At 43.3% G+C, this 26,178-nt stretch overlaps 1 protein-coding gene across 1 annotated transcript in view; it reads right to left on the bottom strand.

The window, feature by feature from the left end:
* Positions 1 to 25,720, bottom strand: part of LOC128842803 (uncharacterized) — a 38,400-nt gene extending 12,680 nt beyond the window's left edge. The window contains exons 1-8 of the mRNA XM_054038993.1: positions 25,509 to 25,720; positions 24,730 to 24,901; positions 22,991 to 23,217; positions 15,425 to 15,565; positions 12,742 to 12,890; positions 11,330 to 11,470; positions 6,297 to 6,445; positions 4,673 to 4,783 (exon numbers count right to left, since the gene is read on the bottom strand). Coding sequence (XP_053894968.1) covers positions 4,673 to 4,783; positions 6,297 to 6,445; positions 11,330 to 11,470; positions 12,742 to 12,890; positions 15,425 to 15,565; positions 22,991 to 23,170 — 871 coding nt within the window. The 5' untranslated portion in view covers positions 23,171 to 23,217; positions 24,730 to 24,901; positions 25,509 to 25,720. The remainder of the gene's footprint in view (positions 1 to 4,672; positions 4,784 to 6,296; positions 6,446 to 11,329; positions 11,471 to 12,741; positions 12,891 to 15,424; positions 15,566 to 22,990; positions 23,218 to 24,729; positions 24,902 to 25,508) is intronic.
* Positions 25,721 to 26,178: the final 458 nt, after the last annotated feature.

Raw genomic sequence — 26,178 nt, 5'->3', positions numbered from 1 at the left:
GCACAGAACCTGGCCCTGCTCCCATGAAAGTCTGTGAAATGCACAGGAGCTTTGCCATTCACTTTAATGTCAGGTGCATCTCTCTGCCCCTGTATGCACACAGCAGAGAGGGGCACAGCCCTGCAGCAAACGCTATTTTCCTCCTCTTACTACACTGGCTGCAATGCTGCCCGGGTGCTGAGTGCCTGGTTACTGGGGAGATACAGCAGGGCCATTTTTCCAGGGCACCCTAGAAGAGAGGCCTTCGGTTCTCCAGCAGGGCTCCCGTGAAAGTAAGAACCTGCAAGAAAGTAAGAACCTTCATAACTAATCCTTGCCTAAACCCAGAGGGCTTCCAGTAGGGGAGCAGATTACCATGGAGAATGACATGGGTTTTCCAAATTCTTTCCCTTGCAATAGTTGATTGATGTTGCATGACCCCGGCCACTCCAGGCTGAAGGGAGTGAAGAGTAGCACACGCACGTGCGTCCGAAGGAGCATCACCCAGCATCATGAGTCAAAAGCGTCCAGCAAGTGATAGTGGAGTACCTAGCAGTAGCAATACCACTAGCAGCAAGAAAACCAGGAAAACCATTAGTTTGGGTACTAAATTAGACATTTTAAAGTATTTTAATGCAGGCGAGCGTGCAGTAGACATTGGCATCGCTCTAGGTCTTACTCCGACCACTGTGAGAACAATTCTGAATAATGCCGACAAGATCAGGGCTAGTGCTCAGTGTGTAACACTGCTTAGTGCTACTACAATAAGTCGATCAAGAAGTAGTTTGCTGGAAAACATGGAGCGTCTTCTCTCACTGTGGATAGAGGACCAAAACTAGCAGAACATACCTCTAAGTTTGCTAGTGATACAAGCTAAGGCAAAAAGGTTGTATGATAATTTGAAGAGGGACCAAGGTGAAGGATCACAGACAGAGACTTTCACAGCAAGTCGGGGATGGTTTGATTGGTTCAAGAGGCGCTTTCATCTGCATAACATCAAGATGTCCAGAGAGGCGGCTAGTGCTGATACTGCAGAAGCTAAAAAATTCCCCGACTATCTCAAGAAAATAATTGTGGAAGGTGGCTGTTCCCCTAAACAAGTCTTCAATGTTGATGAAACAGGCCTGTACTGGAAGAGGATGCCCGGATTTACAGCAGCTAAAGACCATCTAACCTTGCTTCTAGGTGATAATGCTGCCGGAGACATGAAGATGAAACCACTGACAGTGTACCAATCTGAAACACCACGTGGTCTCAAGGGATTTTCAAAGGAACACCTTCCAGTCTTTTGGCGATCCAATAGGAAGGCATGGATAACTGGAGCTATTTTTTCAAAATGGCTGACTCTCTATGCTCTCCCTGCATGGAAGGAATACTGTGCCAAAGAAAATCTTGATTTCAAGATTGTATTGCTTATTGATAATGCACCGGCTCATCCAATCAACCTGGACGACCTGTGCGAAAACGTCAAAGTTATCTTTCTGCCGCCTAACATCACATCACTCATCCAACCCATGGACCAAGGAGCCATCACTGCATTTAAGGCGTATTAGTTATGCCGTACTTTCGACCAGCTCATCAGAGGCACCGATGGGGAAGGCAAACCTACGATTCAGCAATTTTGGCCTGACTACAACATTCTGAAGTGCATCAATAACATTGGTGAGTCCTGGGCTGAAGTTACTCAGGCATACATGAGTGGTGTGTGGGGGAAGTTGTGGCCTGAATGTGTCAATGACTTAAAAGGATTTAAAGATGTTGTCCCCGCTATGAAGAAAGATATCCTCGGCTTGGCCAAGAAAGCAGGTTTTGAGGACATGGAAGAAGCCCATGTTACACAACTTCTGCAGTCACATGGAGAAGAGCTAACCAGTGAAGATCTGATGCAACTAGAGGTGACGAGAGAAATGGAAGAAGAGGTCCAAGAAGTAGAACCACCACCAACCCATCGAAATTTGACTGCCAAACGTCTTTCTGAAGCTTTCCAAATGATTGGAGCTGGCTTGCAAATCCTGAGTGATGACGAACCTGACAGGGAACGCAGCTCCAAAGTGATTAGGGGAGTCGGTCATCTAATGACTTGCTATAAAGAAATTTACCAAGAAAAAAAAGGAAAGCAAAACAACAATCTCTAGATGTATTTTTTCGAGTTCAGAAAGTTCAGCAAGAGGAGCAGCTGGACAATCCACCCTCTTCCACTCTCTGACTCCACCACCTCAACCAAGCTTCATACTCAGCTGTGATGATTGTAGTATTGTTTCTTTAAAATTGTTTAAAACTTATATCTGTATTAAATTGCTTGTTTAAAATTGTTTAAAATGTATATAATGCCTTTTGTCTGGCAAAAAAAATTCCCTGGAACCTAACCCCCCCCCCCATTTACATTAATTCTTATCAGGAAATTGGATTTGCTTAACATCATTTCACTTAAAGTTGCATTTTTCAGGAACATAACTACAACGTTAAGTGAGGAGTAACTGTACTGTTCTTTCCCCTTGTTATCCTCATCAAGAGACTCTCAGTAGGTCTGTTGCTCACTTCCCCTTGGACCTCTGAGCAACTGTATACATTCTTGACATATCGTGCAACACCTCCTCCTTTTTCTCCATTCCTATCCTTTTGGAACAAGCTATATCCCTCAATGCTGGTACTCCAATCATGGGAGTTGTCCCACCAAGTCTCTGTGATGCCAATTAAGTCATAATTTTCTTCATACAACATGAGTTCCAGTTCATCCTGCTTGTTTCCCATACTCCTGGCATTTGTATACTGGCATTGAAGATAGCTCATATTTCATATTTAAATTATCAGGTTTTCTGTAGGGTTAAAGAAAAAAGTATGCTTCCAAATTATCAAACTTGATAATGTTTGATTGTTCCTGCTCAAGCCAAGAACATTCTTGAGTAGCAGAAAGCTATTTTCATACAAAGCAAATTCTTAATTTCTAAGCTTCATCCAGGTCCTCATTTTCTATACAGGAAACATTTTGCAGGTTGAAACACTTGAGAATATATTGTTATGGCCATTTTTCCTTGGTTTAAGATATCAAATGTCTGGAGCTTTGGTATTTTACTTCTGTAAAGTTTTCATGAAATTGAATGGTGATACTTAACATAAGGGCAAAAAGTGTGTGATTTTTTGTTAGCATGCTTGTCTTGCTAGTTCACATTCATTGCACCAGAATGTGATATATAGGAAATAGGAATTGTCTAAATGAATTAATAAAAATAAAAATGAATGATTTTTAGTTTTGGTCAATAGTACATAACTATTAAAAATACTGGATCAATCATTAGCCTGCATAGCTTAAAGTGACGTTCTTTGAAAAAATACTGTACAAATGGCATAAATAGGTTCCATTTCTATTATTTCTCAATGACTCCATATTAAATTTGTTCAGTTTCTGTGTAAAAATGTGGTTTTCCAACAACCAGTCCCACAAATACACCCTGGATTGTTGACAGTATACACTTATACAATCAGCTGGGTCTGGATTCCTGTTGGTGATGTACAGCAATGAAAAAACTCAGCTTGACTTTCAAATCCCAAGGTGCTTTTACAGCACTGAGAGAAAAAAAATCTTTTTACTTGTAAACTGAACATGAGAGATCTGGAGGCAGAGAGAGACAATCAAAATGGAATTCCACAATGTCATTTTTACAGTTACTTTACAGAGTAAAAGTGCACATTAATGGTTCTTCTACAATAGCTAAGGTTAACCGTTCAAGACTGAAAACCTAGTTTTGAAATGATCTGTACAAAAGAGGAATAATGAGAAATAGAGTTCTCCTTTGTCAGCACATCTCTGCATGGAAGCACTAGACCACTCCAGCCCACTTGTGTGCTGTTTAATTGTGGTTTTAATAATCACAGTGCCACACTATGGGTCAGATCTTGCCCACCTTTTATGCAAGTGCACAGCCTGGTCAAGAGCAGAGGGCTGTTAGGACCCTTTCCCACTCCTTTTGTTGCCTTCACAAGGACCAGTCTGGATTGCTGTCCTGGAGCTCAGGGCAGCATAGGGACTACTCCCCTCCCTACTCCCCTGAGGCACACAGTGCTCTATAGCAGTTAAGGATGAAGTGGGGCAACAACCTTGCTGCTCTCCACACCAGCCTGCATAGAACTGGTGCACAGAGGTAGTGAGCTATACCCCAGTAGTGTAGTAGCAAGCACACTCCCATGGTGCACCAGGGAGCTCTGGGAGGCATTTTGCTATTTCTAGTGCTATTTCTGGCCTAGTGCAACTCCACCCCACTGTTTACCCAGGGGTGGGCCTCAGTGGATGATCTAGCCTATATGACAGTCAAGAAGGCCTTTTTCAAGATTTTCCATTACTGGCTTGTTGTGGTGACAACAACACTGGAGACAAGAGCAGTGAGAGAGGAAGGATGATGGGGGCTTTAAATCAAGATTGGTTGTCTTTCTAAAAGACACCACACCTTGTTATGCTAGATGTAAAAAGCACTGGGTGAAATTCTATGGCCTGTGTCATGCAGGAGGGAGGTGAGACTCTCCCCCGCTTCCCCTCCCGGCCTTAAAATCTAATGATGGGGAGGGGGAAGCAGGAGAACCGAACCACGCATGACAGATGGTAATCACATTGCTTAATGTGCTATTAGAAGATTCTCAGATACTACAATGATGAGGACTTATGCGTAATAGAATAAAACCACACAAAACTGAACTGTACCTTTTCTTTTCTTTTCCTTCCTCATACTACTTTCCACAGTGTTAGAGTTTCCTGTTTTGGAAGCAACGTTCAAGCCAGAAGCTGTTGAATGGATACCCAAACCTTTGTCTGCTGTTTGTAAATAAGAACAGCCATTCAAACAGTTGCCAATTCATGGAGTTATACACAATTTTTTGGAACGTGCAGTATTAACTATTTGATATACACTCTCCCAAGTTTACATTGTCCTGGATGCTGAGGGACATTTACCATAGAAGGATCTACATAGCTATTTAATTTTTTCCATCAGAGATAACGATTTTGTGGGCGGAAAAAAGTTGGCATATTTCAGCACAAAGTTTCTATGCTATTTTTGCTTATTTCTGATTTCTTATATCCCTTGATATAGTTTAGCTAGTATTATCGTTCGGGAAAGTTTGAGCATCTTTTACACTGCAGTACATTCACCATTATATAGATGCTCCATTTATCTTCCTCTCTAGAGCATATAGCCAGATTCACCCTTGGAATGCAGCTTGCATCCCTCTGTGTCTGCTGGAACAGCCACATCAGTAGTTCTGCAGGGAGGGGGCATCTTAAATTCAAGCCATCTGAGCCATTTTGGTGGAAGCTGCCTGAGAGAGATGCTGAATTTGGACAGCTCACATGCAGGCTTCCCCTGCTATAATTGATTGAAAAATGCGAAAACACTTTCATTAATATAAACGTGACTTTTTAAATGAAAATTTAAAAAAAAAAATATTTCCAGAAAATGTTCATTGCAATATAGAAAATGTCTTGACCACTCTACTTCCCCACCACCTTTAGGCTGCCATGCTTGTTTTGGGGACTGCATTTGGCCATCCCCAGACTGAGCAGGGATCCCTGGCAGAGAGAATGGTGTGGACAGTTTATGCAGCTACATGTCTGCTCCAGGTACACTAATCATTATCAGAGACTTGAAGCTCAAGGAGCGAATTGACCAAGGACAGTAGTTTGAATTACTTTCCAAACTTAAATAGCCTCTGAAACAAATTGATGTTAATGGATGTTTTGTAAGTTATTAATTTATGTGCTTCCCAAATGCAACTTTCACTACTTTTATTCATAGTGGTTTTGCTTTTCAGGTATAAATACATAGCTGCTTAAATGTTTCTGGCCAAATCTCGAGGATCCTTTCTCAGTCAAGGGGATAAATATGTAAACATTAAACAATGGGAGCAAATTAAACAGTAAAGGGTATTTACAAAACAAAATTGGTCTTTAGCTCAAATGGAACTTATTTATTTTGTCATGTTTAAATTTGGATTCTAGACACATTTTATTATTAGCACTTGCATATTTAATCCTTCAGATTAAACACATTTTTATGATATCTTTTTAAACATATCCTTTTAAACACCAAACACCAAAATTCTCTGAAACAAGACATTACAAAGTGCACTGTAGAGACAGCATGAAATGACTGTACAGCATGCTTTGTCTGTCTGTCCCAGGTGCCAAGAAGAGAACACTTTTACATGAATGTAATGGGAGTACAGTAAATGCTTGCATAGGCTATTACTAGTAGTAAGTATAATTTTAAACAAAAAATTGAAAAATGATAATTTTCTCTAATCCAAGCGCCATCGCCAGATAGTCTCACCTTCTGGTATTTGATGATCAGAATAATTGTTGAATAGTAAGGCATTTGTCTCCTTATCTCTTCCAAGATTGTCTGCATACATAGCTATTGGTGTGATGAGCTCAAGGGCACCCAAACATTGCAAGTTGTTACCATTTAGATAAAGATTGCTGTGACAAAAATATAATTTTAAATATTTGATTGATGTTCCATCACATTTAAACTTGCATTTCATCTTTCTTTTCTATATTTGGGTTTTATAACAATGTTGTTGAAACTAAAATTATAGTAAAAAGAACAGGAGTACTTGTGGCACCTTAGAGACTAACAAATTTATTAGAGCATAAGCTTTCGTGGACTACAGCCCACTTCTTCGGATGCATATAGAGTGGAATAAATATTGAGGAGATATATATACACGCATACAGAGAGCATAAACAGGTGGGATTTGTCTTACCAACTCTGAGAGGCCAATTAAGTAAGAGAAAAAACACTTTTGAAGTGATAATCAAGCTAGCCCAGTACAGACAGTTTGATAAGAAGTGTGAGAATACTTACAAGATGATCCTTTACTCTCACAGATCTTGGGAGACAGACCTGTCCTTGCTTACAGACAGCCCCCCAACCTAAAGCAAATACTCACCAGCAACCACACATCACTGAACAAAAACACTGACCCAGGAACCTATCCTTGTAACAAAGCCCAATGCCAACTCTGTCCACATATCTATTCAAGTGACATCATCATAGGACCTAATCACATCAGCCATACAATCAGGGGCTTGTTCACCTGCACATCTACCCATGTGATATATGCCATTATGTGCCAGCAATGCCCCTCTGCCATGTACACTGGCCAAACCAGACAGTCTCTACGCAAAAGAATTAATGGACACAAATCTGACATCAGGAATCATAATACTCAAAAACCAGTGGGAGAACTGTCTGGTCATTCAATGACAGACCTGCGGGTGGCTATATTACAACAGAAAAACTTCAAAAACAGACTCCAACGAGAGACTGCTGAGCTGGAATTGATATGCAAACTAGACACAATTAACTCAGGATTGAATAAGGACTGGGAATGGCTGAGCCATTACAAACATTGACTCTATCTCCCCTTGTAAGTATTCTCACACTTCTTATCAAACTGTCTGTACTGGGCTATCTTGATTATCACTTCAAAAGTTTTTTTTCCTCTTACTTAATTGGCCTCTCAGAGTTTATGCTCTCTGTATGTGTGTATATATATCTCCTCAATATTTATTCCACTCTATATGCATCCGAAGAAGTGGGCTGTAGTCCACGAAAGCTTATGCTCTAATAAATTTGTTAGTCTCTAAGGTGCCACAAGTACTCCTGTTCTTTGTGCAGATACAAACTAACACGGCTGCTACTCTGAAACCTAAAATTATAGTAATTGTAACAGAAAAAAATTGGGGTAAATAGTCTCTTTTTAATATCAAGGAGGCTTAATTAAACTTGAATTGGACTTAAAACTCTGAATGCTGATTTCAGAAGTTCTAGTTGTTGATATAATAAAATCAAGTAAAGATAATGTCGAAGATAAAATATGGCTTTGATGACTCTAATTCAATCTCACAAGAATAACTGTTTAAGTCTCCCAAAGTACGTGCTTAACTTTTAGGCGTGTAAGCAGTGCCATTACATTAGATATGTCAGTAGTTCCATCAACACCAGTGTGATTAATGATGTGCCCAAAGTTAAGAAGGTGCATAAATACTTTGTTGGATTGGGCTGTTTTTCTAAATTGATTAATATTTGCTGCCTCCTTCATTTGAATTGGGGTAGGAATGTCCAGAATCCTGCATCATGCCTAGGAACACACCATTACCATTAAAGGAATACTTTCTCCAGCAAAGTCCAAGATAGAGTAAAGATGGGACTCCTTTCTCCTTGAAAGTGACATGAATGTCACTTGCATGAAGTATGGCTCGTTGGACTATAAACATTCACTTTCTTTGCTGGATTATAAGGCTTTAAGGAGTCAATTAAATCAACTTTAGGAAGATATACAGGGAAATTAGAAAGAGCTGACCAGAGTAACTGTAGTCAACAGCTTTGGGTCATACAAACATTTACCAAGGCTAAGAAAAGACTTATCAATAAAATGTATGAGGCTAGGAAAAAAACACTTCAGGATTCCTGAGGTCCCTGAAAGGCCGAGTGAAATGTCGTCTTTGGTCAATGGATAGTACACATATTGCCCTTGAATAGTCCAGAAAGTTTTTTTTTTCCCCTTATAATATCTGCAAGTATACTTCCAAAGGGAAAATCATCTCTGATCATTTTAACACTCTCCCTTGTGCACATACATTATAAATGCTTTTTAGAATCCCATGCTGTTTCTCATATTCATTATGTAGTTTTCTCTAGTGCCTTAGATACATCAGCATGTAGTTTTCTCTAGTGCCTTAGATACATGTCACATCTTCTGTCTTGTATATGTCAGAGTCCATTAAAAACATTGCCACAAAAGCACACACTAAAACATTCTCATAGCATATAGTACAGATTACATATAAAAGAACAGTAGTGAAAATGTATAGACATATATCATCATCATGGCAGATCCCAAAGGAATGTACCCTTCTTGCAGGGCAATTGAGCACCGCCCAGATTGATCTCTAGCTAGGTTTTTAAGGTGGTATGACTGGATGTTCAGTTTATGTCCACCATTGGCAATCTTATCGCACCACCAAAGCTTTTGGTGACCATTTCTTGGTAAACACAATTTATAATTCGCTGGTCTTCCATCCTAATAACACGTCTACTAAAAAAGCCACCAAAATTGAACCAGTACTCATGCAAGCAGTTGCTAGGATCTGCTATGAATGTCTTCATTTCTGATCTTGTCCTGCCACTTAATGTGAAGAAGCTGACAAAGACGACAAGAATCAGTGTCATCCATCTGCCACTCTTCAGCTTTTCTGTGCCCATGTTTCACTGCCATACCACAGAGTTGGTATATTCATGGTTCTATAAATCCACAGCTTTGTAGCAAGCGTGATGTCACAGTGCTCCCACAAAGGCTGCTGAAGGTCCCAAAGTATGGCAGCAGCTGCTGCTATACGAGTGTCCACATCTTTGGTGCACCCTCCAGCACTATCTATGATGCTTTACAAGTATTTGACAGTTGCCACTTACTTGATGTCTTGATTGGACAAGTTAATATTGGGATTGTAATCTGGAGATGGAGGCTGCTTGATGGTAATAGCCAGGGATTTAGTTGTATCCAGATTAATAACTGGACCAAAGCGCATTGTTTCAGGCCTAACCAGCTTGGCCATCAGCTTGTAGTGTTTCATTGAACTGAGCCAACAAGACAAGGTCATCAGGGTATTCAAAATCTCGAAGCAGAATGACATTCAGCTCAACACCACCAACAGCTGCCTCCTCAAGTCCATCAACCAGTCAGTGTGAATATTGAACATTGATGGTGACAGAATGCAGCTTCGCTGAAGTCCGGTGGAAATAAGAAACCATGCCATATATCTGCCATTGACTCGAACACAGCTTTCTGTCCCATTATAGAGCTCTTCTATCAATCTTCTATCAACACTATCTTCCCAGAGATGGCAAGTTTCCTTATCATCCTACAAACTTGTTTGATGCAGTGGCCTGACAGAAGTCTCTAAAAAGTACTTAAAATAGCATATTAAATCCATCCAGCTTCTCCAGAAGTTGTGTCAAGGTAAAGATCTAGTTGACAGTGGAATGACCAAATCTGACAGCGCACTGAGAATTCCCGCCTTTGCTATGAAGTGCATCATTAATTTGAGAGATTAAGACAGAAGTGAAGACTTTTCCTAGGACTGACAACAGCATAATACCACTATAGTTGCTACATTCAGCCTTATCACCCCTTTTAACAGGGGCAGAATAACATCTTTATTTCAGTAATCAGGAATGATATTAATGTGCTAGATGATCTGGAAGAGCCTGCGCAGCCATGGTACAATACTCTTGCTCGTCTTCAGCAATTCAGGGGTGAAGTTACAACTCCCAGGTGCCTTCCCAGACTTCAATTTATGCACTGCGATCTGAATTTCTTCCAGGCTGATGGAAGGTGAGTCTGCCTGAACTTCTTGTCCCACTTCAAATTGAAGAGGGACTGCAGGCAGTGCAAAATTGAGAAACATCTTGAAACAATCTTACCATTGATGCAGTTGATCTTTCCGACTTCAGCTGATGCTACCAATGATTCTTTACTGGACAGGAGATGCCACCTTTTCCTGCAAACACTGCAAAGTTGATTAGAGGCTGTGAAGATCATGCCTGGGGGCAGCTTCTAAACTAGCTGCCTGAGGTGACCACCAGGGTTTCTTATCTATTTACCATACAATGACTTTGTGTTCCAAAGTTGAATCCACTTGGCCTTTGCTTTTGCTCTCAACAAATGTATATTTGAAGACTCAAATTGTAGCCTGGCTTTTTTCTTAGCTCCAACTCAGTAAGCATCTCTGTTCCATGGGTGACATTTGAAGGGCTGAAGCGCCAGCAGCAGTCAGCCCTGATTATTTGAAACAACACCATTCCTCATCAGATGAAAGAGAAAGCAAGACTTCAGTCTAAAGTTTCGATGGCCTTAAGCAGCTGAGAACTGAAAGCTGATAGTGGAGTTCTAAGCAACAGAGGGTCCTGTGGCACCTTTGAGACAGTGTATATATATACACAAAGGTGCCACAGGACCCTCTGTTGCTTTTTACAGATTCAGACTAACACGGCTACCCCTCTGATAGTGGAGTTCTAAGAACTTTTGGTTGAATTGGACTAATTTTGGCCTATTAACTGGCTGCTGTTGAAGCTGGACTTTTTAATGAAATGTATACTTGTATAAAGTATAAGTCAGCTCAAATTAATTAAACCTGAAGCACAAAACAAGAAAATGTGAGCTAGCAATCAAATCTCTCCTGGTGAAAATATAGATTTAATATGAAAAAGAAAGGGCAACTCTCTAACGTTTTTAGAAAGGAAGAGTGATGTAATCATCAAGCAAAGTTAAACAATTCCAGAAAGAGTTTTAATCTTACCAAATGGCAGTTTGGGCTACAATGGGGCCTAACTTGGACCCACTTTCAGGTTCCAAACTGCAGTAGCATAAACTGAGGGTTAGAAGTTTTCTGTTTCCCTCTAACCCAGAAACAAGTCCGTTGATTCCTTTATCTCCAAACCTGTAAAAGAGAATAGATTAGTTATGTCTATCTGCTGACCAAGACTATAAATGTCACCTTCAAAGAGAATACCTTTTTGCATCCTGAAACATGCAATAGTCCAGCCTGTGTTCAACAAACCGTCACTTAGAACAAAAGACTGCAGCAACTACCACCTTGTCATAAACCTCCCTCTTGTTGGAAGGATAAGAGTTTTTATTGCGCTGACTCCAGCTGTTCCTGACCGCTGCCAATAAATGCCTTTTTTCCATCCTCACCTGGACTGCTTTTTACTTTCAAATGTAGACATAGCCACAGTGGCCCATGCTTTCATCACCTTGAGGCTAGGTTACTGCAGTGCACTCTACCTGTGACTGACTGTGAAGGCGTCATGGAAGCTTCATTTCAATATACACTAGCCCAACTATTAGGGCACAAGCAGACCAACAAATATACCTTAAACTTGTGCTCTAGGCGCTGCACTAGCTCTTATCCAATTCTGTATCTTCTTCAGATCATGGTTCTAATCTTTAAAATCCAAAGTGGGTTAGAGCCTACCTATGGCAGAGACTATCTCTGTCTTCACTACTCACCACGACAGCTGCATTCAACAGAGATGCTGCAGCAGACAGCCCCAGGGTAACTCTTGGAGGCTGGAAACAGGGCACACTTAGTGTAAAGACTCAACTGTAGGATTTCCTACTTCCAGAGATCAGGCTGAGCCTCAATTTTGACACACTGAAGGCTCAAAATAACTCTCTTTGTCTTTGTGCAAGCCTTCCTTCAGCAGCAGTGACTGCAGACTGACCCAGCAGTGTTGCTTCTGGAGACATAGGCAACAAGTATAATCCCATTTAACAGTGGTGTAAACAAAGGTCTGGGACAAGAGTGTGCTTTTGTATATGGCACCTCAGTACTCAGATGATGGGCACATTAAGAAATGCTTAGCTGGAAAGGAAGACTATTTCAGGTGCAAGTTTTCTATAGATAGAGAACTATAGCTCATTCTTTGTAAAATCCAGTTCTTAGATGGAAATTATAATGAATTAGTACAGGGGAACTACATTTATCTGAATTATGGATTTAGGTGGGAAAAAAAAGACATTTTGGGTAACTGAAAGTCAGCCTGGGGATTTATCCACAACCAGTAATAGATTTTCATTACTATGGGGATGAGGAACTTGGGAACCATTGTTTCAGTGGAGAAACTTCATATCAGAATTGTTCTGACTTTGAGGGTATACTGAACATAACAAGCACTGTTCAAACTTACACTCACTCCTCTCTCTTACTTGGTATAATCTAGAACAATGGAGTTCAAGTTGCTGAAAGGGAAAGCTGCTCCAAGTCGCTCCATGGACCATGCATCTATCTGAGCATGAGTTATTTCTAGAGTACAAAAGGGATAGTTGGTACGTCCATTCCGCTCTAAAAGCATTGCCTAGAAATGCAAAATATGAATAGACATCTGCTGTTATGAAACAGAACCGCACACTTCTGATAACAAAGGCAAGTTTTTGGTTTGGTTTTTATATTTTTGAAATCTAAATTTTCCTGTGTACTTTTAGTACTTGTGGAAGGTGTCAGATTGACAATCCTGGAGACAGACGTTCTCTGTTTATCCTCCATACACAGACATTATAGGCAGTGGCAGTGCAAGCTTCTCCTACAATATGCCACAACTTTAATCTACAGAGACCAACTCTTGGGGAGAGAGGATAGTTAATTCTCCATGCACATTCATCTGTTGGCCTCTCTGCTGAGATTGCTAACCTAGTTAGAGTTAATTATGGTGATGGTTTGTGTGTTATGGATACTTATCCACCGGGAACTGGACTTAGATCACAAAATAACCAGAAATGTAATCACTTCAAGCATATTCATCCTAAGTGTCTTCTGTTCTTCAAACATCAACTCTAGAAAGCATTTTTATTGCCTTGCCCACTCCCCTAGGCCTGGGTGGTGGGAATCAAGTGTGTTCCTGACCCTGACCTGCCAGCTCCCCACTTGGCCCACCAGTCTCCCACTCCCTTCCTGCATCAAGATACCTGGAGCAGCGAAGGCCTCCCTAGGACCCAAGGGAAGGATGGATGCTACAGTACTTTGAGGGCAGCTGAGCACCTCTACAATACAGGAAGTCAGAGATCCATATAGAGAGGATTCTCCATGCACAGATCTGTGGGGCATGAAACTCCCGAACATTTTCAACCAAAACTTTACACAATTGTATTAGTGCATAAGCAGGACCCTACCAAATTCATGGTCCATTTTGCTCAATTTCACGGCCATAGGATTTTAATAATAGTAAATTTCATGATTTCAGCTATTTAAATCTGAAATTTCACAGTGTTGTAATTGTAGGGGTCCTGACCCAAAAAGGAGTTGTGTGTGTGTGTGTGGGGGGGTCGCAAGGTTATTGTAGGGGGGGTTGTGGTACTGCTACCCTTACTCTGCGTGGCTGCTGCTGTCTGGCCACCCAGCTCTGAAGGCAGCGCAGAAGTAAGGGTGCCAATACTGAGACCCCTGTAAAATAACCTTGTGACCCCCTTGCAACTCCCTTTTGAATCAGGACCCCCAATTTGTGAAACGCTGGTCTCCCCTGTGAAATTTGGATAGGGTAAAAACACACAAAAGACCAGATTTCACAGCCCATGACAAGTTTTTCATGGTTATGAATTTGGTAGGGCCCTATGCATAAGAATCTGAAAGTGAAACAGACTAGAAATTGATTATAAACCAAAGTGAAACCGGCTAGTTTGTTTCATTGAACACTCAGAGATACGCTGTAAACAGGGCTGGTGCAACCATTTAGGCAACCTAGGCGGTCGCCTAGGGCACTAGGATTTGGGGGGGGGGGGCGCCATTTTCTTCAGTAGCGACTGCGGCGGCCAGATCTTCGGCCGCCCCGGTCGCCGCCGGCATTTAGGCGGAGGGAGCAGGGGCAGTGGAGCGCGGGGAGGACCGCCTGCAGCAAGCGGGGGGGGTGGCACGCAGGGGAACTCTCCACCCCAGCTCCTCCCCGAGCACGCCATGGCTGCTTCATTTCTCCTGCCTCCCGGTGCCTAAGCTGATTGGCGCCACAAGCCTGGGAGGCAGGAGAAGTGAAGCAGTGACGGTGTGCTCGGGGAGGAGGTGGAGCAGGGGTGAGCTGCTTCACTTTTCCCGCCTCCCAGGCTTGTGGTGCCAATCAGCTTAGGCGCTGCAAGCCTGGGAGGCGGGAGAAGTGAAGCAGTGATGGCGTGCTCGGGTAGGAGGTGGGGCAGGGGTGAGCTGGGGCTGGAGGGGGGGCGCCTCAGGGCAGAGGGAGGGAGCTGCCGTGGGGGGAGCGCCTCAGGGAGGAGGCTCGGGGACTGGCACAAGGTGGAAGTTTCGCCTAGGGCGTGAAACATCCTTCCACTGGCCCTGGCTGTAAATAAACTAGAGTATAAATGGGGAGAAGTAAGTTAGATTTTCAAAATTGCTTCAGTTTTTGTCAGAGCTGATACATACGTCTCACCAAGTTTGTGTGTGCTAGAAACACCTGATAGGTGTTATAATCAAGACCCGACATTAGAAAAGATATCTGACTGGATTTGGGCACATATGAAAGAATTAAACTCTTCGGGCATGAAATCATATTACCCCCCAATCGAAATCTTTGTGTCTCAGAATGTGTTTGTTCATTTTCTCAATAGGCCTTCTGGTCTACATTTGTGGAACTGTGTAAAATCCAGGATAGTTTTTTAAAAAACGTGTGTTTGTATATCTGGTGTAATTTGCATTGGCCATTTCGCTACACAATTATCCATTGTCTTCCTACACATTTTCATTTACATATACAACCATTCTAGCTAGGTACTGGTATTTCCAATTTACCCATCACTGCCTATATTACTGCAAAAATAAAAGAACAAAAACCAAAATCCTTTCACTTTCAGTCAGCTTCTCTTTAAATGTCTACTTTTGATATGATATTATGTATTTTATTTTACTTACAAGGTTTGCAATGTCTTGATTGTTTAGTTGAATTCCCCAGATACAGAGTTCTTTTCCTAACATATACCGTTCATCTCTAATTGTCCTTAATAGAGGTGTGAGGAAGACTGTCTGGGAATTCTGAGAGTTTGTGAGCACAAACTAAAAAACAAAATTTAATTACAATTTGGTGTAATCAAAACAGAAACAAATGCACATTATATTTTAGGAACCCAAGCATAAAATATACCGTTATCTAAATGTACTATACATTAATGGTGATCTATAAATGTTAACAAAAGTAAAGGATCCTCTGCATATCAATAGATAAAAAATTGTGCAGAATTCCTTAAATAATCAGGACAAAAGGGACATTCAGCACATTATTTTCTATATTGGTGCAGCTCCAGTCTTTGTACCCATAATGAATAGAATAAACAAGGTGTAGGCATTTTTACCATCTGACCCTGTAGATCAGCCTGGAAAGAATTATTTTATGTCCTAGATTTATATCTTATGGAACTATAAAAAAGAAATCTGGCATTTCTAGAGATAAGAGCACAAGAACATTCTAAGTTAATGTGCTCTATGCTCCTCTTAACCTGGTTATCTGGACAATGCAAGTGTATAATAACTAATTATGGCACATTTGGAAGGCAGGGGATGCATTTGCAGGTTTCTTTTCAGGATTATAATCAAAATTTTCAAATTGAGTGCCTACAGTTAGACAGACATTATACCTAAATCCATGTTTAGTCACCTAAAGTTAGGATTCATTGGAAGCTACAGATGCTCAGCCAGTTTTATAGAAGTGGCTACATTTAGGTACCTGGTTTAGGAATATGATCTACATTCATTGGAGAGGAAGCCCATGTAAACGTCTAGAATCACATTCACAGTAAGAATATAGTGTAATTGTGGTCACCCTCCCCCTGGGACTAGTACCTGCTGTCGCTGTGGTGCAGCAGCACAGAATGCTGTCTCAGGCCTGGTCTACACTACGGGTTTAGGTCGACTTTAGCAGCGTTAAACCGAATTAAGCCTGGACACGTCCACACAACGAGGCCCTTTCTTTTGACTTAAAGGGCCCTTTAAACCGGTTTCTTTACACCACCTCCGACGAGGGGATTAGCGATAAAACCGGCCTTTGCGGGTCGGAATTGGGGTAGTGTGGACGGAATTCGATGTTATTGGCCTCCGGGAGCTATCCCACAGTGCTTCATTGTGACCGCTCTGGACAGCGCTCTCAACTCAGATGCACTGACCAGGTAGACAGGAAAAGACCCGCGAAGGTTTGAATTTCATTTCCTGTTTGCCCAGCGTGGAGAGCACAGGTGACCACGCAGAGCTCATCAGCACAGGTAACCGTCATGGAGTCCTCCCAGGATCGCAAAAGAGCTCCAGCATGGACCGAACGGGAGGTACGAGATCTGCTCGCCATATGGGGAGATGAAGCAGTGATAGCTGAACTCCGTAGCAGTAAAAGAAATGGAAAAGTATTAGAAAAGATCTCCAAGGCCATGAAGGACCGAGGCCATAACAGGGACACACAGCAGTGCCGCGTGAAAATTAAGGAGCTACGGCAAGCCTACCACAAAGCCAGAGAAGCAAACGGAAGGTCCGGGGCAGAGCCGCAAACTTGCCGCTACTACGCGGAGCTGCATGCGATCCTAGGGGGTGCAGCCACCACTACCCCAACCGTGTGCTATGACTCTCTCACTGGAGAAACACACAGGGAAGACGGTTCGGGGAACGAGGAAGATGACGATGGAGGTACTGTAGGTAGCTCACAGCAGCAAGGAAGCGGAGAAACCGGTTTCCCCAACAGCCAGGATATGTTTGTGACACTGGACCTGGAACCAGTAACCCCCGAACTCACCCAAGACCCTCAGGGCACACAGGAGACCTCTGGTGAGTGTAACTTTGTAAATATTTGTAAACATTAAAAAAAAAAAGCAAGCAAGTCTGTTAACGTGTATGGGGATGGAGCGGAAATCCTCCAGGGACATCTCCAGAAAGCTCTCCTGGTTGAAATGGGGTGATTTTATTAAGGAGGACATTCAGAGGCGCCCGTTCCTGCTATTCTGACCAGAAATGTTCCCCGCTGTTAACCACGCGGTGGGGGGGAGGGGTGAAGTGATCATCCCAGAGAATCGTGTGTGTGTGTGTGGGGGGGGGTGGTTTACTTGTGTGTGTGCCGCATGTTAACCGGGAAACCGCAGCCCCCTCCTTTTACATTCAAACCCCATTTAAAATGGTAAAATGGACAACCCAATTCATCCTTGATATGGGAAATGCGCTGCTGTTTGCAACCTTTCCCGCATGTTAAGAAGGTTAAAAAAGCCAAAACACTGTGGCCTACGATGGCTGCCTGCAAGCCGAAATATGCGACCTTGTAATGAAAGAGTGTACCCATTGTTCCCTAAAATGTGTCTTTTTTAACCACCTCTCCCTTCTCCTCCACCAGCTGCAAATGTTTCTCCTTCGCAGAGGCTCGTGAACATTAGAAAGAGAAAACGTAAGACGAGGGACGAGATGTTCACGGAGCTGCAGATGTCCGCCCAGGCTGATAGAGCACAGCAGAATGCGTGGAGGCAGTCAATGTCGGAGATGAGAAAAGCCCAACATGAACGAGAGGAGAGGTGGCGGGCTGAAGACGATAGGTGGCGTCAGCTTGCAGACAGACGGCAAGAGGCAATGCTCCGTCTGCTGGAGCATCAAAGTGATATGCTCGAGCGTATGGTTGAGTTGCAGGAAAGGCAGCAGGAGCAGAGACCGCCGCTACAGCCCCTGTGTAACCAACAGCCCTCCTCCCCAAGTTCCATAGCCTCCTCACCCAGACGCCCAAGAACACGGTGGGGGGGCCTCCGTCCACCCAGTCACTCCACCCCAGATGATCGCCCAAGCATCAGAAGGCTGGGCTTCAATAAGAGTTAAAGTTTTAAAATGCAGTGTGTCCTTTTCCATCCCTCCTCCCCCACCCATCCCAGCTACCTTGGCAATTATCCCCCTACCTCTGTAAGGAACTAATAAAGAATGCATGAATGTGAAAAAACAATGACTTTATTGCCTCTGCAAGCGGGAGGGGAGGGGAGGGTGGGGTGGGGTGGTTGGTTTACAGGGAAGTAGAGTGAACCGGGTCGGGGGGGGGGGGTTGGAGGGTTCATCAAGGAGAAACAAACAGAAGTTTCACACAGTAGCCTGGCCAGTCACAAAACTCGTTTTCAAAGCTTCTCTGATGCGCACCGCGCCCTGCTGTGCTCCTCTAACCGCCCTGGTGTCTGGCTGCGCGTAATCAGCGGCCAGGCGAGTTGCCTCAACCTCCCACCCCGCCATAAAGGTCTCCCCCTTACTCTCACAGATATTGTGGAGCGCACAGCAAGCAGCAATAACAATGGGGATATTCTTTTCGCTGAGGTCTGAGCGAGTCAGTAAGCTGCGCCAGCGCGCTTTTAAACGTCCAAATGCACATTCCACCACCATTCGGCACTTGCTCAGCCTGTAGTTGAACAGGTCCTGACTACTGTCCAGGCTGCCTGTGTATGGCTTCATGAGCCATGGCATTAAGGGGTAGGCTGGGTCCCCAAGGATCACGATAGGCATTTCAACATCCCCAATGGTCACTTTCTGGTCCGGGAAGAAAGTCCCTTCCTCCAGCTTTCGAAACAGAGCAGAGTTCCTGAAGACGCGAGCATCATGTACCTTTCCCGGCCATCCCACGTTGATGTTGGTGAAACGTCCCTTGTGATCCACCAGGGCTTGCAGCAGCATTGAAAAGTACCCCTTGCAGTTTACGTAGTCGGTGGCTTGGTGCTCCGGTGACAAGATAGGGATATGGGTTCCGTCTATGGCCCCGCCACAGTTTGGGAATCCCATTTCAGCAAAACCATCCACTATTGACTGCACGTTGCCCAGAGTCACTACCCTTGCTATCACCAGGTCTTTCATTGCCCTGGCAAATTGGATCACAGCAGCCCCCACAGTAGATTTGCCCACTCCAAATTGATTCCCGACTGACCGGTAGCTGTCTGGCGTTGCAAGCTTCCACAGGGCTATCGCCACTCGCTTCTCAACTGTGAGGGCTGCTCTCATCTTGGTATCCTGGCGTTTCAGGGCAGGGGAAAGCAAGTCACAAAGTTCCATGAAAGTGCCCTTACGCATGCGAAAGTTTCGCAGCCACTGGGAATCATCCCATACCTGCAGCACGATGCGGTCCCACCAGTCTGTGCTTGTTTCCCGGGCCCAGAATTGGCGTTCCACGGTATCAACCTGCCCCAGTGACACCATGATTTCCACATTGCTGGGGCCTGTGCCTTGTGAGAGGTCTATGGCCATGTCAATTTCCTCATCACTCTCGTCGCCGTGCTGCAATCGCCTCCTCGCCTGGTCCGGGTTTCGCCTTGGCATGTTCTGGCTCTGCATATACTCCAGGACAATGCGCGTGGTGTTCATAGTGCTCATAATTGCCGCGGTGATCTGAGCGGGCTCCATGATCCCAGTGCTAGCTATGGCGCCTGGTCAGAAAAAAGGCGCGAAAGTAGTATCTGATGGACCAGGAGAAGGAGGGCGGGAGGGAGGGAGGGAGGGCCGAGTGACGACATGGCGTACAGGTACAGGAACAGGGAGAAACACAAACAACTGTCACACAGAATGGTCCCCCCAAAGATTAAACTGGAAACCCTGGGCTTAGCAGGCCGTTGATTTCACGGAGGAAGGGGAAGCAAATGAACACAGAACAAATCTATTTTTTACATCTTAAGGTGGCAGCCGACGCTGCAGCATGAGTGACAGCCATACCAGTACGATGATGATGGGTACCAATCATAATATACCATCATCTGCCAAAAGGCAAGGGGCTGCTGCTGTGTAGCAATGCAGCCCCACGTCTGCCAGCCCCACGTCCGCCAGCACCCAGCATCGCCCTCGGCCTCTTCTGGGTGCTTAGCAGACAATATTGGGCAATTGGCAGAAAATAGTATATTATGACTGGTAACCGTCATCATCAAAACAGTAGCATGTCTGCCCAGGTGGCCATGATTGACAGCCATACCAGTATGACGACGACGGGTACCAGTCATAATATACCATCGCCTGGAAGGGGCTGTCACTCATGCTACACCGTCTACCGCCAAAAGGCAGTTAGCAGCTGCTGCTGTGTAGCAATGCAGTCCCACGTCTGCCGGCACCCAGAGGACATATGGTGACGGTGAGCTCAGCTGAGCTGAGCGGGCTCCATGCTTGCCGTGGTATGTTGTCTGCACAGGTAACCCAGGTAAAAAGGCGCGAATCTATTGTCTGCCGTTGCTGTGACGAGGGGGGAGGGGCCTGACGACATGTACCCAGAACCGCCCGCGACACTGTTTTGCATCATCCGGGCATTGGGATCTCAACCCAGAATTCAAAGAAAAGGCGCGAACCGCTTCTCGGCTCGAGCTGTGGCGCAAACGTAGTATCTGACGGCCTAGGGGAAGGAGGGAGGGGGGCCGAGTGACGACATGGCGTACAGGCACAGGGAATTAAAATAAAGAACGGTGGCTGTGCATCAGGGAGAGACACAAACAACTGTCACAGACTGGTCCCCCCCAAAGATTAAACTGAAAACCCTGGGTTTAGCAGGCCGTTGATTTGACGGAGGGAGGGGGAAGCAAATGAATACAGAGAAAATCTATTTTTTTACATCTTAAGACGACGGTGCAGCGTGACTGATAGCCCTCGGCATCTTTCTGGGTGCTTGGCAGCAAATACGGGGCGGTGTATGACGATGGTCTTCAGGCCTATTGCACGAGCTGCTGCTCAGGGAAGACTCTGCTAACGTGCGATGACCCGACTTGTAATAGGCCGGCTAACAGTCATAATACACCATTTACTGCCAAAAGGCAAGCCCCACGGCTGCCAGCACCCAGATCGCCGATGAAGGCTACCAGTCTACTGCACCGTCTACCGCCAAAAGGCAGTTAGCAGCTGCTGCTGTGTAGCAATGCAGTCCCACGTCTGCCGGCACCAAGAGGACATATGGTGACGGTGAGCTCAGCTGTGCTGAGCGGGCTCCATGTTGTCTGCACAGGTAACCCAGGTAACCCAGATAAAAAGGCGCGAATCTATTGTCTGCCGTTGCTGTGACGGGGGAGGGAGGGGCCTGACGACATGTACCCAGAACCACCCGCGACACTGTTTTGCATCATCCGGGCATTGGGATCTCAACCCAGAATTCCAAGGGGCGGCGGAGACTGCGGGAACTGTGGGATAGCTGTGGGATAGCTACCCATAGTGCAATGCTCCGGAAGTCGACGCTAGCCTCGTACTGTGGACGCGGTCTGCCGACTAGAGCACCTAGAGCATTTTATTGTGTGGACATACACAATCGGCTGTATACAACCGATTTCAATAAAACCGGCTTCTATAAATTCGAACTAATTTCGTAGTGTAGACATACCCTCAGGCAGAGACAGACAGCAAGAGGGCAGCTCGAGCTGGGGAGGGGGCTTGGAATGCACCCGAAGGGACAGTTGGAATAAAAGCTGTTAGAGAAGAAGAAGAATCGAAATGCTGAGCTAACAGATGACCTGGAGCCTTGGTAGGAGGTGACGTGATAAAATGAAAGAAGACCAGGAAAATAAAAGTAGGGGACTGGCAAGGGAGAGGGAGGAGAGAAGGAAAATAGGAAAGGTTTCACATCAGGAGAAGCAGAAAAAATAGACCTAGGTATGTGAGCAGGTACTATTAGAGAAGTAGTGAGAAATAAAATCTACGGACTTAGAGAGAGAGAGAGAGGGAGAGAGAGAGTATCCAGGAAAACCCCCGAAAGGATATATAGTTGGTGGAAAAGGAAACTGATCATAAAGCTGTGTTAGATGAAAACAGATCCTGGCATCAGTAAATGAGAAGCCCACCTGCAAAGGACCTAAAGTGTATGAACAAAGAGAATGACTGTTTGAACATCTATTGAAGGAATACAGTTCAAAGTCTCTAATAGACAAGTGAGGGCCTAGTAGGGGAAGAAACTTGTGGATAAACTAAGTGAAAAAAGGTACAGCTACAGGAGCACTTCAAGCCAAAGAGAAGCCAAAAACAGGACCGCAAGAGTGGAATTGGACTTACAGTCAAGGAGAGGAAAAGTTGATTTTTCTCTGAAGTGACACACTATATCGTTTGCTCTTATTAATAACAATGGATTTGCTACTAACTGCACAATGTGTACAAGCTCACAAAAGTTAACGAGTTGGTAACCTATAGTTTATTTTGATAAGTAATTTGTCTTTGGTAATGGTCTATATTATTTGTGATCCTGGTACAAGTTTGAGGTTTTCCCTTCTAAAGTTCTAAAAATGTAAAATTATCCCTTTTGTCTTGGTTTGCCTCTGCCTCTCCTCACAGGTAGCATAGCCCAGCCTTGCTGGGTCACTACATAATTCAATGGATATTTGTTATTTATTTCAGTCTTAAAACTCCATTCCAGAGAACACCTACCAGAGCTCCGAGTGCTCGACATAAAACTTGAAAGGCATAATAGAGAAAAGTTACAGAATCAAAGCAGTTATTTTCCACCTCTTTAATCTCACCTTAAATTATTATGTAGAACATATTTACCTTTGTAAGAATAGTTTCATTTTCTATGCATTTTCTTAAGCTCCATTTGATCATGCCACTGACAGAGCTTTGGGAAAAGGCACAATGCCTTTCATAGGTTTTCATAAACTTTTCAAGAATGGAAATGTCAGAAAGTGAACTGTCTTTTGTTTTAATTTTCTCTTTCTTCTTTCCTTGCATGATTTTTTTTTGGAAAATTTTGTTGTCTTGTCCTTAGCTTGCTTACCCTGAAACACAAAATTCAAGCTTATTTGTATTAGTAACAAAGCTGTTATTGAAATGTTAGCTTTATGATAATCAAAGAACAATTATGTAAGGGTGTGAGGAAGGGTGCGTATCTTGGCCAACTGATGCACATCCTGGGGAGTGTTGTAGTATTTATACACTGGTGTATTAACAGAGCAAACAATATTGGAACATTTAAGCATAGTGTAATAATATTAATCAATCTGCCAAAGAAAATAGTTTAAAAAACCCATCAAAAACCAACGCTATATAAAAATCCAGGCAATGTTTATCAGCACAGCTCTGTGCCAGTACCACTCCTAAAGATCTAGATCATCTGTGATGTTTTAGCAGTAGGAGTAGGCTTGACAGTGCTGTTAATGGACAATTAATAGCACAGTTGTGGTTATAGTGGGGACATCTATTGTGGAGGGGACACCCACACAGGAGGACAAGCAGCAAAATAGGGCCTGAATTAGCACACCCTTTGCACACAATTTGAAACACAGGAAGGGGTTATTGGGGACAAAATTATTTTCTCCTTGATGCCTCATGCATGTTGTGCACAGTGACACTTATCTAGTACAGCTGCTGCATTCAAGTCGCAAATGAGGTATGGTGCTGGATACATACACACAACAAGTTCAGTCACATCACAAAATACATCATGGGGTTGTGTAGTTTTGTTTACATAAGTTTGGGATGTCCTGTTATTCATAAATGGCCAAGGCACAATTGAGTTATGCAGGCCATATCAGAGACCAACGTGTATTCTGTATATGCTGGGTATTTTTCAGAAAAAATATGTTACAAGTGTGTTAGAGTTTGTAAAATGCTATTGAAACAATTTCTTGTATTTACTTTAATTAAGAGCTCAGCTGTAGAGGCCTTGTGTTATAATTTCCCTCTATTTTAAAACACCTCTAACAACCAGTCAGAATAATACATGCAAACATCAAAGGTTTGACTGTGCTCACATTCACACCAGTGTAAATTAGTATGTCTCCGGAAAGATGAATTAGTAGGGCAGATGAGGCAGGAAAAGGTACATGACAACTTGTCACATGGTTTCACAATTTATCACATCTTCATCCCATATGCAATATACACTCCACACATCTTTTTGTTGGCCCTTGTGGTTATGTCAAATTTTTTAAGCTGTCAGTTACTTTGTCATTTTGTCTTTAAAAGTGTCATGCACATCTATAGCACTATACAAAAATCAGTGTATTAAATATAAATAAAATATTTCATAAAGTTATAGAAACTAGATAGAGGAGAGGATCAAAAATTACATTGCCTTGGGATGGGAAGCTATTGAACATTTTGAGGCAGGGAACAAATAGCTCAGAGGGCTATTTCACTGTTCCCCCCTCTAAATCTGGTAGAGCATAGATTTTTTTCCTGGTCTTTTTCACTTGCCCTCCAGTATGTTGCATAGAGTAATGGTGCTGATAGTCACTTCGGCTGTCTAGAACTGCAGAAGGAAGGAGCTGATTTATTCTAATACTTACCGTCCTTTGTAAATTGTGTTGAGATCTATAGATGAAAACTGCCTTATAAATGTCAGGTCTGAGTATTGCTGTAGGTGATGGCTGATTTTCACAAGGGCAGACAGACTCCACCTTGCTGAGTTTCTCTCTAGGCTCCTTGTCAGCTTCAGACAGACTGAGTGTTCCTCTGTCACTAAGCAACCAAATCACAGGATTCAGAATGGGAACACTGAGCAGTGGTATTTAAAGAGCCAGAGCTCCCACCCCTTCACCTACTATCCTGCAATTCAAATGGTAACTCCCTCAGAGAGTGCTGTAGCTCTGTATCTGGATTACAATGTCTAGGGGGGAAATACTGATTCAGATAAAAATCTGTCTTGATTTTGAGCCCCTCACTGACCCCTTGTCACCTCAATGCCAAATTCAGGACACACTGTTGAGAAATAGGGCAGATTCACCCCAAACTGGTGGTTATTCTATCATTAGGTTATACCAAGCCAGTAACAAAGTAAACTTCTGTATCACCACACTAGTTAACAAGCAATCAAAAATGCAGTCTCCTTAGGCATTCCAGCCTTGGTTTTATCTCCCAGACAATGGGCTATATGATAAGTGGTTACTGAAAACCAATGTAATCAATTATAGGGTCCTTCTAATCCCAAGAGATCAGCCACTTAGGTCAATATATAATTCAGCTTACTCAATAATCATGCTATGCCAGTCCTTTAGTAACTAAAAAATAAAAGTTTAATTAAAAAAAAAGAAGAGTGTTATTAATGGTTAATAGAGCATATACATACAAGCGATTTTTCAGTGTTCATAGATCAGGATCATAGTAATGATGGAATAAACTGCTGGCTTGCAAAAGTCTCTGTGGAATTTACCCAGGCATATTGGGGGTCATCAGTCCTTTTTCAAAGCTTCCTTGTTAGAAATCCAGTCCAGAGAAATGAAACAGGAAATGAAGACAAAATGGAAATATCTCAGGGATCCTTTTATATCCTCTGCCATGTGCATAGAATTTTACTGTCCCAAACTAAGCTCACAGCCTCTGTTTTGGAAAGTTACTGGCCCAAGATAGAGTCCAAGGTCACATGAGCATATCACATGTCCCTACATGCTTTAATGACTCACCGGGGCTGCCATTGCCCATATTCTTTCTGAGGCGTCCCAGGAAGGCTTACTGGGTGTGATGAGTTTCTTCTATGGCCCATTTTTCGAGTGAAGTGTCCTTAATGGGCCATCAACACATAGCTGTCTGGCCTCCATGAAAATACTATCTGGTGGGTGTTACCCATGAACACAAACACATGTGTAAGATAAGTCCATGGCCAATATTCATAACTTTAGATACAAAGATGATAGATGCATATAAACAGGATAATCATACTTAGAGAAAATCATAACTTTTTCATTGACACCTTACACGACATATTTTATACAAGATTTGCTGCAATTGTATAACAGTGG

This window comes from Malaclemys terrapin, chromosome 9 (genome assembly GCF_027887155.1).
Source record: "Malaclemys terrapin pileata isolate rMalTer1 chromosome 9, rMalTer1.hap1, whole genome shotgun sequence".
NCBI classification, from domain to species: domain Eukaryota; kingdom Metazoa; phylum Chordata; order Testudines; family Emydidae; genus Malaclemys; species Malaclemys terrapin.
This window is presented reverse-complemented; position numbering and strand designations above follow the sequence as displayed.